At 38.9% G+C, this 17,811-nt stretch overlaps 1 protein-coding gene across 1 annotated transcript in view; it reads right to left on the minus strand.

Moving 5' to 3' along the window:
* iars1 (isoleucyl-tRNA synthetase 1) overlaps window positions 1–17,811 on the minus strand; it is a 127,559-nt gene that overhangs the window by 57,123 nt on the left and 52,625 nt on the right. Inside the window, exons 14-17 of the mRNA XM_057845252.1 lie at window positions 13,252–13,378; window positions 3,459–3,532; window positions 3,140–3,334; window positions 975–1,061 (exon numbers count right to left, since the gene is read on the minus strand). Of these exons, the coding sequence (XP_057701235.1) occupies window positions 975–1,061; window positions 3,140–3,334; window positions 3,459–3,532; window positions 13,252–13,378 (483 nt within the window). The remainder of the gene's footprint in view (window positions 1–974; window positions 1,062–3,139; window positions 3,335–3,458; window positions 3,533–13,251; window positions 13,379–17,811) is intronic.

Here is a 17,811-nt window from a genome sequence, read left to right on the forward strand (position 1 = left end):
ACATTTTGAATAATATTTAGCTGGTACCAAGAGAAAGAAGCTGGCCTCGTCTACGGATCATCAGTTAAACAGGTGTGTCCAAACCTTTTGCAAAGGGGGCCAGATTTGGTGTGGTAAAAATGCGGGGGGCTACCTTGGCTGATTTACATAGAACAATATATTTAAACAAATTTTAGCAAGCCCTTCTGTGTGTCACATTTGCTTTATTATTTTTTTAATTCATAATTTCAACAGTCTCGTCTTTGTGGCGTTCTCTTTCGACACTCGGGCTCTTGCGAAATACTGCTGCTGTAAAAATAAACTACCTTCAAGTTGCTATAATTTCTCACTGCGTATCTTCCCTGTAATGTCTTACATGTCAGCGTGTCTTTTTCGGTAATATCATTATCGCGTCACATCGAACTCTTTGAAAACAGCGACTGTCTCTTTGCAAATGAGGCAGACACAGTTGTTGCGTGTTTTATTGAAGAAATAGTCCAATATCCACCTATACTTGAAGCGTCGGCCATCGCAGTCAACCTTTTTTTTTATTGATTGTCGCCATTTTAGAAAATTGGAAGTAAAGGGTAATGTTGCTTAGAGTGCTGCTCTTAAAGTTTTTTAAACTTTCGTGAGAATAGGCTGATTTTGTGTGGACAAGATAGTTATAGATATCAGGGTAGCAGATGTCAGGCAGAGAGGGCGAAGACAGCGGGTCGAAAAATATCGATTTAGGCATCAAATATGGATCTGGCGAATGGATAGACTGAAGTTTTTCCACATAACGCCTTTTATGCAACGCATCCGAGCGTCTGAAAGCACCGGGGCTTCCATGAATTGCACTATAAATTGCACGACAAATTGAAACCATTGAGAATGCGGATAAACAATGACGGACAATATGGCGGCCGTAGGGTCTATAGAAGAATTTAGGTGGGGGAAAAAAAAGGTGGGGGAAGGAGGCTAAAGCATATTTCACGAGGCCGAAGACTGACCTAGCAAGTACCAAGCCATTAACGATGACATTCTTGAAGGGCGGTTTACCAAACAGCGCTGTGGAGAGCACAAGCAGGGTGTAGAACCTGCAGAGTGACACAAAATGCAGTTTTAAAGAGAAGACTATGCAATTTTTCTGCAAATTGCAATGCGTTCTGCAAATCTACAGTCCTGGTCAAAGCAGAGAGAATTTGGGGAATCCCTGCCTCAAATGCCCACCTATACAGTATGAGTTGTGCATGAAGAGCCAAGTTTTGCATTACCATGTTGACTACTGAGCATTAATCCTGGGAGAATAAAGGCTGCTGGAGAAAAGTATGGCCATATACATTTAAACAAGGGGTGTTAAAAATTCAGTTCTGAGATGTATTGCGGTATTACCTCACACAATTCTCGTATCGATTCAAAATCCGTCTGTATCGATCCTTACACGAGTGTTTTTGGTGGAAATAAACAATTCACAGGCTGCACTTCTATTCCTGTCGAGTAGTTGGCGGCCGTCAGCAGCATTGCTTTCCAGTCTGCTGTAATAATATATACACGGATATACTAATTTCTTTTAAATTATTTGTTTAAATTTGGCATGCTTGTTCATGAGTCATTACTTTATTTCAGTCAAACTACTTATTAATTTGGATTTTGACTGGACAGTACCTTCAAGACGACTGTGACAATCTTAATTTCTACATAGATTGGATGAGGACTCTAGAGACCCAAATATTATGTTTTAACAAGCAATTTAAAAGGTCACTTGTCCAGGATAAATTTGCTCATTGTTATAATGAAATAGACGGACCTCACAAATGTGAGGGCATTTACTGTATGTGGATGATTCATAGTGATTAATTGAGACATTTTTTAATTGTGTGGTGGGATGAGCAGAATTGGATAAGAGGCAACACGAGAAAAGGAAATCTACCGTCTGCCTTATTTACTATGAATTAGAGCTGAAACGAATACTCAAGCAATTCGTGAAACTCGAGTTTAAAAACTGATCCGAGTAATTTTATTCACCTCGAGGAATCATTTAATTTTGGCAGCTCCAAGCATCACGTTTTGCCCGGACTACTTTTAATGTGGGGCAACGCGCTGACGTCACGTGCGTAGAGGAAGAAGTTAAAGAAGAAAAACTTACTGCAGCCGACAGCCGCTACAAACTACGCCGACATTGCTAAAAACTACGCCCGCATAATGCTAGTATGGTAGCAGGTAGTGTCAGATGCATCTCATAGATATCGCATGCATTTAGGACTAGATGCGAAATGACAGACTCAGCCGCGTCTGGGCAGTGTTAGTAAACAGCCACCATCTTTAAGCAGTAGACTTCTCATCGCTAATAAATATAACGTTACTGTCACTCGCTCACATAACGTTAGCCCTTCGGAGGGCTAGGATTCTATTGATTATGACCACTGTCGATGCATGGCTAACGTGTCTTACATACAGGCTTTATTTAATCTGTAAAAACACAGCGCTGTAGAGTGATGAGGGTGTAAAATTAAAACATAATAAAGCTAACTGTCAGTTTTAGCTCAGTAGTCATTGCTGGATAAAACACCAAGTAGCACTGGTCCCTAATGTGCTCCAATACAGCAGGTATCATACATTTATTTTGAACACTGCAAAAACTCAAAATCCTATCAGTACTTACAGTTTAGACTAACTTAAAACTTAACTAAAACTTAAAAATAGCTTGACACAAATGGAAATTAAATTGAAACCGTGGGAAAAACACGTAGCTTTCAAGTGATGTGTGTTATCAAGCGTAATTACATTTCTAGGTAAGAAATATGCTTTTTTTTTATAAGATCTAGAAGTTTTTTGAGTGAAAGCAGTGAATTTTTTTTTCTAGTCACATCTTTGATGCAATTGTTGGCTGTTTTCAACAATGTACATCGAAAATAAAGACTTTGATTGACTGAAAATGGTTCACTATCGGATTAAATGTCTTTTTTCTCATGTATATTTATAATTGCGCTTTACCTAAAAAAAAAAAAAAGTTTTATCTGATTACTCGATTAATCGATAGAATTTTAAGTCGATAACTCGATTACTAAAATATTCCATAGCTGCAGCCCTACTATGAATATCCATCTGATAATCCCACTCTCAGCCTCCTATGAATATATCCATTGTTCTTCCACACCTTTTTCCCATTACTTACCACCCCCTGGTTTGGTCAATGCCCTCGGCGATAAAGTCCGCCGGGAAAGTGTCCTCAAATTCCTTTCTGTTTTCAAAGGGGTAGTGGACCTGGGCGTAGGGCATGCTACCGCTCTCAAACCAACAGTCAAACACCTCGGTGATCCTACGCAGAACCCCTTTGCCACAACGCGAGGGTATGGTCAGGTGGTCGATGCTGGGGAAAGAGCGGGTGCATAAGGCATGAAATTACAACTGAACTCATTTTTAGGCAATTCAAAGACTGAATAGTTTTGACTGCTGCTGTGTCAATGCTGGGCTTTCTGCTTGAGCGCACACACCTCTCTCGATGAAGGTCAGTTACTTTGGCACCTGTCAGTTCCTCCAGTTCACCAATGGAGCCCACACACACTACCTGATCAACACAGTGTAATTTGATTAAGGTCTCAGCTTGCATTAAATTTATGAGTGTGTGACAAATTTAACATCATCATCATAATCTTGATTTGCAGTGGTTCAGACCTGTGGTGCATTAGACGTGTAGTGGTTTTATAGTATTATTTGGAATGTCCCGATCGCATATTTTTGGACCAGAGTCTGAGTCACCTGATTTTGAGATTCTGCTTATACCGAAAAAGTTTTTTTTTTTTTTTTTTTAACAATAGTTCCAAACATGTTTCTGTCCCACCGTGTCGCCTTCATAATGTGAATTATTTTTCAACAAACATAGAAAAATGCTTCATTAATTGCTTCATTGAGTTAGTCCACTCAAATCCACTCATGCTTTGACGCTCACGCTGCCGAGAACAGCCTCTCACTTATACAATGAGTTGCCACAGTACACTTATGCAAGTTTAGCAATGATTGACACATTTGTGCCTTGATCGTACAGCTACCATGCTTCTCTGACAAACCTTTCAATCATCGTTAAATTTAAGTACCAAACACAAGCTGGAAAGTTGGGCCTCACTGCTTAGCAGGAGGAAGATGAGAGGCTGTCGCGCTGTACGAGCATGAAGCACTATAAGATGGCATCATATACAGTATATTTGTCAAGTTTATTTGACTCAAGGTGGTATAGTTAAGAGAAGGTCTTTTTAAACAATCAAAATTGTTCAGAAGTGTTATCTTTGCAAGAGAAGATAATTTTTGTACAGGTCAAATATTTGATAAAAGAACAATATGTGTTCTTTATGTTAAAGTTAGTGAGTTATGTTTGGATGGGCATTTGGTTTGAAATTGCCTTACCCTCAGGTTAAAACATGCTACACACATGTAAATTCACTGTTGGTAGGTGTTAACATACTTTTAGAGCAACTTTATAAAGTGTTCTCAGCAGGGATTCCACCTACGGGCTCTGCTCTAGTTTTGGCAGCACAAGGTAGGTTGATACATGTCCCACATATAGTGCCATAAAAAAGTATTAGCCCCCGTCACAATTATAAAGAGGCATAGAAGTACCATAAAGTTGCGTTTTGTCTTGTCAATCTACCGTAATTTCCCGAATATAACGCACACTTTTCCCCCCCAAAATCAACTTGTAAAATCATGGTGCGCATTATAAATGGGTACATGGATGGAGACAAATATATATACTGTATATATATATATATATATATATATATATATATATATACACATACATATATATATACAGTTGTGGTCAAAAGTTTACATACACTTGTGAAGAACATGATGTCATGGCTCTCTTGAGTTTCCAGTTATTTCTACAACTCTGATTTTTCTCTGATAGAGTGATTGGAACAGATACTTCTTTGTCACAAAAAACATTCATGAAGTTTGGTTCTTTTATGACTTTATTATGGGTGAACAGAAAAAAGTGATCAAATCTGCTGGGTCAAAAATATACATACAGCAGCGCTAATATTTGGTAACATGTCCCTTGGCCATTTTCACTTCAATTAGGCGCTTTTGGTAGCCATCCACAAGCTTCTGGCAAGCTTCTGGTTGAATCTTTGACCACTCCTCTTGACAGAATTGGTGCAGTTCAGTTAAATTTGATGGCTTTCTGACATGGACTTGTTTCTTAGGCATTGTCCACAAGTTCAAGTCAGGACTTTGAGAAGGCCATTCGAAAACCTTAATTCTAGCCTGATTTAGCCATTCCATTACCACTTTTGATGTGTGTTTGGGGTCATTGTCCTGTTGGAACACCCAACTGCGCCCAAGACCCAATCTTCGGGCTGATGAGGTTAGGTTATCTTGAAGAATTTGAAGGTAATCCTCCTTCTTCATTATCCCATTTACTCTCTGTAAAGCACCAGTTCCATTCGCAGCAAAACAGCCCCACAGCATAATGAATGAATGAATGAATTTATTGTCATTGTCATCATCATAAAAATCATTGACAGTTTCAGAGTGTGGGAGGTCCTGCAGGTTAATTTTTGCCCGAAAGAAAAGACGATGACAGACAAAGGAAAGACGGGAAAAGCAAATGCTTATCGATACCCGTCCCCCAACAGCCAGGGACGCACAGACAGCATATTTGTGTTACAGTCCAGTTATCATCTTCTTCTTTTTTTTGTTTTTCACATATCGTTCAAAAGTCATTGATTGCCATGGATTTTCACATATTGTCAATTTGAGTGGGTTCATTGTATCAGTTGATGTCCAAGTAGGTGTAGGGAGGGAAGGCCGAGGGTGTCATGGAGGCTCACGTCTTCTGTATCCGCTTCGGAAGATTAGGCATCAACCTCCCTTGCCCGGTTTCCTCGAGCGAGCCTTTCGTGATCCCGGAGCTCCGTGATGATTTTTGTGACCATTTGAGGGGTGGCATCACTTAACGCTGCTTGTTCCTTCATCACCTGTGACAATTTGTCGCCGCTGTTACGAGCAACCTCCATTGCCTCGTTGAGTTGACTCTTCATTCTCATCGTGAATCGGTGAACTCAGAGGGCACCAAGGAGCAACAGGAAGGCGAGCGCCATCAGAGAGCCGAAGATAAAACACAGCAAATAATAATGCTTTTTCAGTTTGGGATACTTAACCCGATTGTGATACATTCCATCAGATCTTCAATCCTAGTTGACATGTCATGTAGGATATCAAACTTAAGCACATTTTTACAAATATGGCAACACCTCCTCCTCCCTTAGATGTCCGATTCATTTGGAAGTGGATTAGTTTTAGCTTACCGTCCGCGTCCATGGAATTGTTGTACTGTTCAGTTGTGTAGCACTTACAGTTGTTCGACATGTTATTGTAAAAGTTGAGGTCAGGATCAAGATTATCAATTGGGTCATCATGGTACTCATCAATCTGGTCATCCAGAAAGGTGGTGATAGGTGTCATCATTAATTTTCGAATGAGGTCAGCTCTTCCAGGCTTCTCACGACTCTTGTCTTCATGTCTTGCGACTTGACAAGGATTTTGCAATCAGAGACCCAGGTGCTAGCAATTTTCCCCTCTTTTTTGAGCTGACGTGCTTTTTTCGCTATTCGGGCATTTCGGCGAGTCAAGTTGTCATTCAGAAAAATCTTCGTTCCTTTCAGGCGGTGGCGCTGGTCAAGCAGGGCAACCTTGCTCTTGTGGTCCGCCAACTTCACGACCACCGTCGCCGGTCCTCTCCCCCCAACTGGGAGCAGAAAGCAGTGACGGATGTCCTGCGGGTCCACTTTTATTCCAAATTCTTGTAGCTTGTCAATTGCCTGTTGAGCCACAGGTGGGCCAGCGGCCTCGGCATATGATTTGGGCGTCAGTTGTAATCCAGAGATGATGAGATCATTTGCGCGTCTTGCTTGGTCAAGATCATCAGCCAGAATTTCCTTGATGCGTGCCTCCTTCTCCTCAACCACTTGTTTGAGCTTCTCGTTTTCAGCGCGCATCAGCTGTAATTCTTTCATGACTTCCCGATTCTAGCTTTGGATCACGTTGGTCAGAGACGCCTCCAGGTTGGTCAAAGAGGCTAGAGAGGCCTCTAATTTATGGATGGAGGATTTACTTCATCCAGATCCTCAGGTTTCAGAGCTTTCCGAGCCATATTTGAGACGTATTTTTCAGGCTGGTCCCGGCCCTGAGTGCTTATCAGTCAAGATAGGAGCGTGCCCTTCAGGAGCTCAGAATGTGCGTCTGTACACTTCGAGCAGTGAGAGCAGAATGAATAATGAATAATACTACCACAACCGTGCTTGACGGTAGGCATGGCGTACTTGAGGTTAAAGGCCTCCCCTTTTCTCCTCCAAACATATTGCAGGGCATTGTGGCCAAACAGCTCGATTTTTGTTTCGTCTGACCACAGAACTTTCCTCCAGAAGGTCTTATCTTTGTCCATGTGATCAGCAGCAAACTTCAGTCGAGCCTTAAGGTGCCGCTTTTGGAGCAACGGCTTCCTTCTTGCACGGCAGCCTCTCAGTCCATGGAGATGCAAAAGACGCTTGACTGTGGACACTGACACCTGTGTTCCAGCAGCTTCTAATTCTTGGCAGATCTGCTTTTTGGTGATTCTCGGTTGAATCTTCACCCTCCTGACCAATTTTCTCTCAGCAGCAGGTGATAGCTTGCATTTTCTTCCTGATCGTGGCAGTGACAAAACAGTGCCATGCACTTTATAATTACAAACAATTGTTAGCACTGTTGCTCTTGGGACCTGCAGCTGCTTTGAAATGGCTCCAAGTGACTTTCCTGACTTGTTCAAGTCAATGATTCGCTTTTTCAGATCCATGTATGTATATTTTTGACCCAGCAGATTTGATCACTTTTTCTGTTAACCCATAATAAAGTCATAAAAGAATCAAACTTCATGAATGTTTTTTGTGACAAAGACGTATCTGTACCAATCACTCTATCGGAGAAAAATCAGAGTTGTAGAAATAACTGGAAACTCAAGAGAGCCATGACATTATGTTCTTCACAAGTGTATGTAAACTTTTGACCACAACTGTATATAAACCGATTTTTTTTTTTTTTTATTGACACGGCCACGTTGTGTTGAATAAACGTATGTGGCGATCCGTTGCCGACCATTACGGTACATGACCATTTTGTTTCGGTAATACTTCACTCTAATCGGCCGAATGATTTAGTCTGTCTTAAATTCTGCTTTTTTCACTCTTCATAAAGCACAGAATTTAGTTTTTGAACTCATTTGAGTGAACGTTTAATGCAGCTCTGCAACTCGGACCATAACAAACGTAAGCACACAGACTTCCTGTGTCCGTCAACTATATCTGTCCCTCAGGAAACTCAAACCCAAATAACAATAGTTCCTATTAGGCCTGAACGATATTGGAAAAAACTATTGTTGCGATTTTTTTTAGGTTTGCAATATATTGCGATATTATATTGCGATATTAAAAAAAAAAAGATCTATCTTTTTTAAAGAAATTTTCACTAAATGACTTGAATAGCTGTTTGGAAATACTTTACATAACACACCGTGACCACAGTGTATTCATATAATACAGTTTAATTTGTGAATGATGAAGATTTCTGTATGAAGGTATCCAGGAAGTCATGTCTGCACAAAATAGATCATTTATTGAATACAATATTTTACACTTCAACAGCAGCAAATAAATTAAATGATAAATAAAAGAGCAGGTGCATTAGTCCCCTAAGTTTTTGACAAAATATAACAATAAATAAAAACTTCTGTAAAATAACAACAAAGTTGTCAACATATTTGAACAAAAATATTAAATATGACAAATAAAAAAGTTGTTCACAAACTATAACAATAAATAAAAACCTCAGTAAAACAACAAAGTTGTCAACATATTTGAAAAAAAATATTAAATATGACAAAAGAGTTCACAAACTATAACAATACATAAAAACCTCAGTTAAACAACAAAGTTGTCAACATATTTGAACTTAAATATTAAATCTGACTAATAAAAGTGCAAGTGCATTAGTCCCCTGAGTTGTTTACACAAAATATAACAATATAAAACTGCAAAACGGCAACAAAGTTGTAAAAATATTTCAACAAAAATATTAAGTATCAAAACTTTATGTGCAGCTGTACTATATATAGTTATTTGAAAAATACGGTTTACAATAAATTTAAATATAAAAGAAACAAACTCAATTGAACTTGTAAATAATTGAACTGAATAACTGCAAATAACTGTGATGAATAACAGAACCTGAATAAAAAGAAGAAAAGACATTCCTTCAGCTGTGTTATGTATTTGTCTGCATATCGTCCACCTTCCTTGCTCAGCAATTCTCAACTGGGTCTCATAGGTTTTTGGCCAAGACTATTAGTTTATCCACTATAGCAGGCTTGAGACAAGAACGTTGGCACTTAACAATGTTCCTACCTGTGCTAAAAAGCCTCTGATGGGGAGCTCTTAGCAGGAATGCATAGATACCTGCGTTTTAAATGGTCCCACATGTTTGACAGATTACTTCTTGTTGAGGCAACCATGGCGAGGCACTGTCGACAGGGCTGTTTTTTGTCCCTTATAGTCTTGTTCTTGCCAAAATACTTCCAAAACTCCTTTTGGATACAGTCTTCCTTGCTCCTCCAACGTGTTGATTGCTTGCTTTCACTTTGAGAACGGGCCCTCCTCCCTCCGCTCTGCTGTTCGGCCCCTCCTCCCTCCACTCCGCTGTTGCAGGGGGAGGGGGAGGAGCCGATGACTTGCTGGAGAGAAAGAGAAGCTGTGCGCTTTTTCCCCCTCTCCTTCCTCAAAACAAACGTTTGTGGATTAAAAAAAATGAAATAAAAAAACTATCGCACGTCCTTGCGATGGGACTATTGCACATGCGCACATCGCGATGGCGATGTTTAAACGATATATCGTTCAGGCCTAGTTCCTATTGTTATTGTCGTGTCGACAGCGATGAGCTCTCACGGATTTCCGACTTACGTTCTCACTTTCATTTTACCGTATCAATCCATGGAAGAAACATTTATTCATCATGATGAAACGAGCAAGTTATACAGCAGCCTTTAAAAGAAAAGTCACATGTGTTTTGTTTTCTCCTAGATTCTGGTAAATTGGAGAAGTTGTCAAATCATATTATTACCGTAAATATTGTCAGTTTATGGTAATGTTTTGAACTACCAATGTGCTATGCTTGTGCGGTGTTTCAACAGTCAGTAAAATGACATTTCTGTATCTGTACACGAGCTCTGTTTTCTTGTATTCTTCTATTTATTGGTGCTAAAATTAGGGTGCACGTTATAAACGGGTACAATAATTTCCCCTAGATTTTACAAGTAAATTTGGGGTGCACATTATACACGGGTGCGCCTTATATTCGGGAAATTACGGTATATACAGGTAATATTTTAAATGACTTGGTAATTATAATAGAAACACATACATACAGTACATACAAACACACATATACACATTGTCAGAGTACGTCAAGTGTTTATATTATACTTGGTCAGAAGTGGTTATCTCTGTATAACATGTACAGTATGCTATATTTGCCCAGTTTCTTCTTCATTATTGACTCAAGAGCACTGGATTGACATAAGGTAGCCCTACAATTATTCAGATGTTGCCCGGGTTGCTTTGTCACCTCTTGGATGAGTCGCCATTTTGCTCTTTGGAAAATATTTAGAACTCAGCCTCTCCTGCGATGGTTGAGCACCGTTTTATGTTTTCTCTATTTGATTATAACTGAATGCACCTGGATCGTGGACTTTCTCACAAACCGCACACAAAGTGTCAAGAGTGGGAAATAACACCTCCTCCAACCTTGCCATCAACACCGGGGCTCCCCAGGGTTGTGTGCTTAGCCCTCTGCTCTACATTCTGTTCACCCATGACTGCTCTGCCTCCTCCCCCTCCAACTTCATCGACAAGTTCGCGGGCGACACCACTATTCTTGGACTTATCTCCAACAACTGAATACAGGAAAGAGGTGCAACATCTGGCGTCATGGTGTAACAACAACCTGGTTCTAAACATTAAAAAGACCAAAGAAATCATTGTGGACTTCCATAAATGCAAGCAAAAACACCACAGCCCTCTCACCATTGGCTCTGAGGTGGTGGAGAGGGACAGCAGTTTTAAGTTCCTGGGGTGACCATGATAGAGGACCGATCCTGGAACAATCACATTACCTCAGTAGTTGGTAAGGCCCAACAGAGCCTCTTCTACCTGAGGAAGCTGAGGAGCCACAACATGCCCAGACTGCTGCTGGTGAACTTTTACAGCTGTACTATCAGCAGCGTTCTGACGTATGCATTTCTGGCTTGGTACTCAGGCTCCACCAAAGCAGACCAGCAGTCACTCCAGCGTATGGTAAAAAAAGCAGGGAAAATCAATGGGACACCCCTCCCAAAGATAAGCACCATCTAAAACACGCTGTTTTAACAGAGTAGAACATCCTGCGGGACCAATACAACCCTGCCTATCACCTGTTCTACCCTCAGGTAGAAGGTACAGATCCATGAAGAGCCATACTAAAACACTTGCAAACAGTCTGTACCCTCAGGCCATAAGACTGCTGAATTCACAAGTACAGTGAAACTGGTGTTGTTGTTGTGGGGTCATGAGGATGATCATCATTATTAGTTTTGCATTTGCCACTGTGGGGAGCAGGGGGGACATGAATGGCTATGTAAATTTATTGATATTTATTATTTATTTATGGTGGGGATTGTGGGAGGCACGGGGGACACTTTACCTTTATCCTGCTCTGCACCAAGCACTTTTAATAGGTACTGACTACATAGTGTTGTTGGAACTCCAATCTGAATTTTGTTGTTATCCTGACAATAACACATAAACTCTGAATCTGCATTATAATGGAATGACTGTTCAGACTGATAGATGCCAATTACATCATTTCTTATTTTCATGAATTTCTTCAATTTTTATGAGGCTTTTTTAGATCTTTTGTGCAAGTTCAGTTAAGAAGGTTCCATTTACTGTAGGTGGTTTCTTGATAGAACAGGTTAAGATGTAATCAAGCTTGGGTGGGCTCAGTGAAAATGAACTCATTTTCCCAAAAATGACAACGTATGGATCAACTACTTATTACAACCAGCACTTGGGAGTTTCATTTTAATGTTTGCGCAGTTTATCTTGGTTCTGATATTTAGATTTGTTTGATGGTCTTCAACATTAGGGTGAGAAACGTACATAAAAAATAATTGAGACAGTTGCAAATATTTTTTCCATAGCACTGGTCAAAGGTTTTTAGACACAATCTAGGATGGGAAAGTGTCTCAAAACTTTTGACGCCAGGTGTTAAGCTGCTAATACCCAGGTATTATTAAAATGAACCATAAAACTGAAAACACACACAGGTGCTGAAAGTGAAAGAACTATCAGAAGGGTTGCTATAACAAAACAGTTACTAGAGGATTGGAATAATGCTGCCAACCACAAAAAGTTTTTGGGGGTGCATATTTGCTGCTGCCAGTATAAAATAAAGAGCAAGTCTCTGTGCTATTTCCGGTAAGAAGGTCGCAAGCTCTCTCTCTCTTCAGGCCAGGGACCGGCTCTTTACATAAATACCTAAAAATATATATAAAAATTGTGAACATTCCATATCATCAGCTGGTTATGATTGTGACCTGTGGTGGTCCTAGCTTTCATGGCATCCTGTACTGTATCCCCAATCACCTATCCCTCTATTCAAAAAGAGTATCATTTCCTTACATATCCCTTCCTTGACTATGTGGTTGACTGTGGTCAGTGAAATGTTCAGTTGCACTGCGTTATTATCCATTTTCTTTCTGGCTTTGTTAAAATGTATGCATTCTTTCCTCTGCCTTCCATTATCTTACCCGCTTTCCATGCAATTGCTGTTAGCGTTGTATTCCTTGGAAGTTGCCCTCACCAGTATGATAAGAAACCTCAACGCATTAGGTTTCTTACTTATATAAATGAATTATGCATGAGTTTAGTTTATGGAGTCACTCTGTAACGTTGCCTAAGGGAAAGTAGAAGCAATGTAATATGGCGTTACTACACATTGGAAACAGTGGTCACCCAATACCCAAATACCACAATGCATACCAAGCACAATGAACATCCATACCAAGACTGACAAATAACTTGATTTCAAAAAACTGCAAATTGTGGAAAAACTGTACAAGTCTGATTAAAATCATGGAAATGAGGTAAGGTTTTTACAACCTTGTCATATTGAGTGGCTTATTTTAGTGAGTCATCTGGTCATATTTTGTGTTCTCCTGACCTCCTCGTAATCATCGCTGACCCACATGGGGATTGGCGTGCCCCAGTAACGGTTCCTGGAAATGGCCCAGTCACGTGCATCCCTCAGCCAGTTTCCGAACCGCTTCTCACGTACAAAATCAGGCACCCTGCAAGAGAGGGAATATAATGATTGTAGTTTGCTTTGCATGGGATTACAATACCATTACCAAATTGTAAAGACACAATTCAAGAGGTTAAGTGGTTAAACGCTGCAACAGAATGCCACATTCCAAAGGAATTTAACAACAGATTTTTAAAAAAAATTGTAAAAATTCAACGACGGATTAAGAAAAAAAAAAATAAAAAATTGACATCTACCTGTCTGCAATTTGTTACAGCAGCATTTCTAAAGCTATGACCAGTGAGCTATCGTAATAACTAAGGCTCAAAGTTTCCCCTACATTAAAAAGATTGTGGCGGACCACCACACCAAAATTAAAGCCGCCCGCCTTGCGAATGAGATTTTTTTTTTTTAAGATTTAAAGATACATTTTAATTTATAATTTGTATCATTTAACATGACGTCTAAATGAATGTATATAGTTCATTATTTACGAACTACGGTATTTGCCCTAAGTCATCTGAAATAGCACGTCAAATACAAATTGTTCCTTTACAAGCCTTATTTTGATACAGGTCAGATTCAGTTCAGTCTATTTGGTGCAAAGGATCATACATTTTTCACTGCAGACTAACGTTCCGATCAAATTGGATGACGGTGATAAATGTTTGGAGTTACGGAATAATTTCCCAATATTTTCACCAAAATTGAGTACCGTAATTTCCACACTATAAGGCGCATCTAAAAGCCTTCAATTTTTCTTTTGATGCGATGCGCCTTATATTGTTTCATCATAGTTAATCATCATTAACAATGTGCTCATTTGGAATGGAGTGGATTTTAGATTAGCGCAAGTCCATTTTCAGATGGAGATGTGAAAGACTGCTTTGATGAAGCAATGGGAAAAATGTTTAAAGGCAAACAACAAAGGGACATTTACAGGTAAAATTAGTAGCAAGTTAGTATCAGTGTTATAGTTTAGATGAAAATGCCATTTTGCATTAAGTGTTGTTGTATGTGGCTTGACCGACTCCAGTATATATGACCCTTGATGGGTGCTCAAAAATTTTAGGGAGAAAAAAATCGAATTGCAATTTTTCTGCCCAGTATTGCCATTTCCAATTAATTCACTATTTTCTTCAAAACAGGCATAAGTGCACAATTCAAAATGTAGTGATAAATATGTACAACATAATATTAAAAAATATCATACCAAAAAAGAGTGACTATAATGCAAGAACTTAATTTTGAGTCATTAAAGCAGCATGTGATAATTGCTATCAAACAGTGTGTAATTATGAATGGAAGCAATGGCTATTGTCATCTTTGTCCCTTTAATTTCTCGTTCTCTGTTTTTACATAAGTGATTTGTGATTTTTTTTTTTCTTTGAGCAGTCCTTTTTTTATACATGGCGGAAAACACAGACAAGACTGAAAAAGCGGTATCTGCTCTTGTACTCCTCTTTAAAATAAACTGCTATATTTCAAGCCAAAAGAACTATTGTGTTCGATAGATCAATATGTCTATATGCTGCAGATTCGTGGCGCATTAAGCCCCCGAACTATTTTTAATTTGTCCGTTTTACCCTGGAAACCCCCGTTTACAGACGTCGCACAACCACTTTTGTTTCAACCCAGCCATAAAAAGAATTATATTTATTATTCGAAATGTCTGTCATTTTTAGCAGAGAATCATTAATTGATGTCTACTATTTTGTTTTAAAAAAAAAAACAACAAAAAATGACCAAAAAAAATATTCACTCGCATATTTAAACTTTTAAACAAATTACGTCACAATGAAAAAGATGGGTGTCTGTAAATAAGTCACGAATATCTATCTCCTAACCCTAACCCATAAATATGGCTTTATTTGATTTTTTTTGTTACTGTTGCATTTTCCCCAATATGTTAGAGGTTAAATAATTGATCCAAAGAAAAATTGAAAAAAAAAAAAAGAAAAAAAAAACTAAATATATGAAAAAGAACATCTCAACCTCTCCTTGATGAATGCGATTTCTGCATCGCGACCCTCGTTATATTACCATGTTTCACCCATAAAATCCCCCCAAAACCTCGCTGTGGCTATTCATATCTGTGTCTTGACACTCAATGATACATGCTACATGGGGTTTTTGGATAGAAACAAGGTAAGGACGCGGTTATATCTCGTTAAAATCATGTCGTCTTTAATTATGTTCTCGCGTGCTCTCACCTCCAGGTAGGGTTTTGCCGTTTAAAAAAAAAGTTTTTTTTTTTTTTTTTAAATGCCCTCCTGTTCAATTTTTTTCTTCCCCAAGAAAATTGAGATTTTAAGCTTTCCAATGATGTATCACACATGCATATAGGACAATTTTGAAATTTGGCCATATTGGAGGTCTCAGAGCGGAACTTGTGAGTTGACTTGAGTGTTTTCCGCCATATATAATTTTTCTTCACAGGGTATTTGCCGTCAATCTCTTTTGCAATCTTTATCACATAAGGTTACTCGTCCTATTCTTACTCAGTGTATTCCATTCACTGTGCCGTGCGGTGTGGCTCAGGAGAGCAAGCTGAAGATGAAAGGGAGGTGTTGTGAAAGTGTTGGGGGAGTTGTGGTTGTGATGTAGGGGGGGGTTGGTGGCAAGCAAATAATCTTCCGCATCCAACCACTAGGGAACAAGTTCATCAATTCCCATTTGTAGCAGGTATTCCTATTTAGGCCCCAAATATATATATATATATATATATATATATATATATATATATATATATATAATTTTATCTTTTTTACTGCTGCTGCTCATCAGGTCCCAGTTTTTCTCTCCTCACCATTTCTCCTGCTACGTGTATGATTTAATGAGTGCCTTCTCCTGATATTGCTTAACCAATCATTATATTGATCAGGATCGATCTATCGTTCCACCCATCAGACACACATTACTTGTGTCCTAGTTTATCTGACTGAGTCAACAGTAACTGAGCTTGTTGAAGCCAAATGATACCCTCTGTTTCATCTAAATGACTCTAGTTTCCTTCAACATATCAGTTAAGTCTCTCACCACTGCGTGTCTCAAAAGTCAACATCGAGCATTGCTGGACAGCTGCTGTGTTCGGATAGAGGGCATACACTCTCCCAATCCAAATACCCTAAAAAGCTTTAAAAACAAATGACAGTAGCAAGCAGTTGACATTACAATGTAAAGCAATTAACAATTGTCGACAAATTCAACTGGTAGACTCATCGATTGCACTGTATTTAGGTTTTTTTTGTTTTGTTTTTTTTTAACACACAAACTAGCTTAACATGGAAAAATGGAGGGAGGTGAGCCAAATAGTACAAACAAAGACCTGCGACATCTTTCGTTTGAGCAAACCGTGGTAGGCAAAGTGTGGCTAGGCATCATTCCACTGAAGAGATGAGCTCTCCTCAGAGTACTCGTTAAGTTGGTCGCTGATTTACTCAGAAGAAGGTCCTAATAGATACTTAGCCCTCGTCTGCCCGCTGTGCCAATGCGAAACAAGCCGAACAAATGACTGTGGGGATATGATAACAAGCACTTTGCTTTCTGAAGGGCTTCTTTTTTTAGCCTCTGATCAACGAACAAGAACGTGATCTGAAAGCCCAGTAAACCCGGGGAGGACTTTCCTTTTTATGAGCATGCTGATGAGCCAGCAATGCTCCCTGACAGACAATCTTGACGGAATTAAAAATCTTCGCGGGAGCAGAAGTGGTGCATCTAATCAAAAAGCGTCCTTTCAATTATTTAACGGCCACTAGAGGAATTTTTTTAATTAGAAAGTTGCATAAGGGTTCCTGCATGTCGACTAAATCCATCAGTAAGAAAAAGGTTTTATCAACATACAGAAGACCTTATGCACTTAAAAGTAGAGATACACTGAAATAGAAAATTTTTGGCCAAAAGTAAAAATCAAAGACTGAAACCTGAACACAAAAATAAAATAGTGTATTTGTTGTTCATTTTCCAGTGATATATTTGTACACTTTGCCAAATTTGCATAGGTGTAAGCTCCATTATTGCTTCTTTAGTGAATATGTTGGCATTTTTCAGTCAGACATTTGGCACTTTTTTTTCCCCCATAGAAAATGCTTTCCATAATAAAACATGAGAGAGAAAAACAGATGGGTGTCCATATACAGTGAAGCCAGGTCAAAAACGCAAAGAATCTGGACGTAACATTAATTAATTCTGTGTTTCTTACAAAATTTAAAATTTTTGCAAGACCTGTAATGTAGGGCTGTCAAACGATTAAAAATTTTAATCAAGTTAATTACAGCTTAAAAGTGAATTAATCATAATTAATCGTAATTCAAACCATCTATAAAATATGCCATATTTTTCTGTAAATTATTGTTGGAATGGAAAGATAAGACAAAACGGATCTATACATTCAACATACTGTACATAAGTACTGTATTTGTTTACTATAACAATAAATCAATAAGATGGCATTAACGTTCTCTTAACCCTTTAACACCT

This window comes from Corythoichthys intestinalis, chromosome 9 (assembly GCF_030265065.1).
Source record: "Corythoichthys intestinalis isolate RoL2023-P3 chromosome 9, ASM3026506v1, whole genome shotgun sequence".
Taxonomy (NCBI): Eukaryota; Metazoa; Chordata; class Actinopteri; order Syngnathiformes; family Syngnathidae; genus Corythoichthys; species Corythoichthys intestinalis.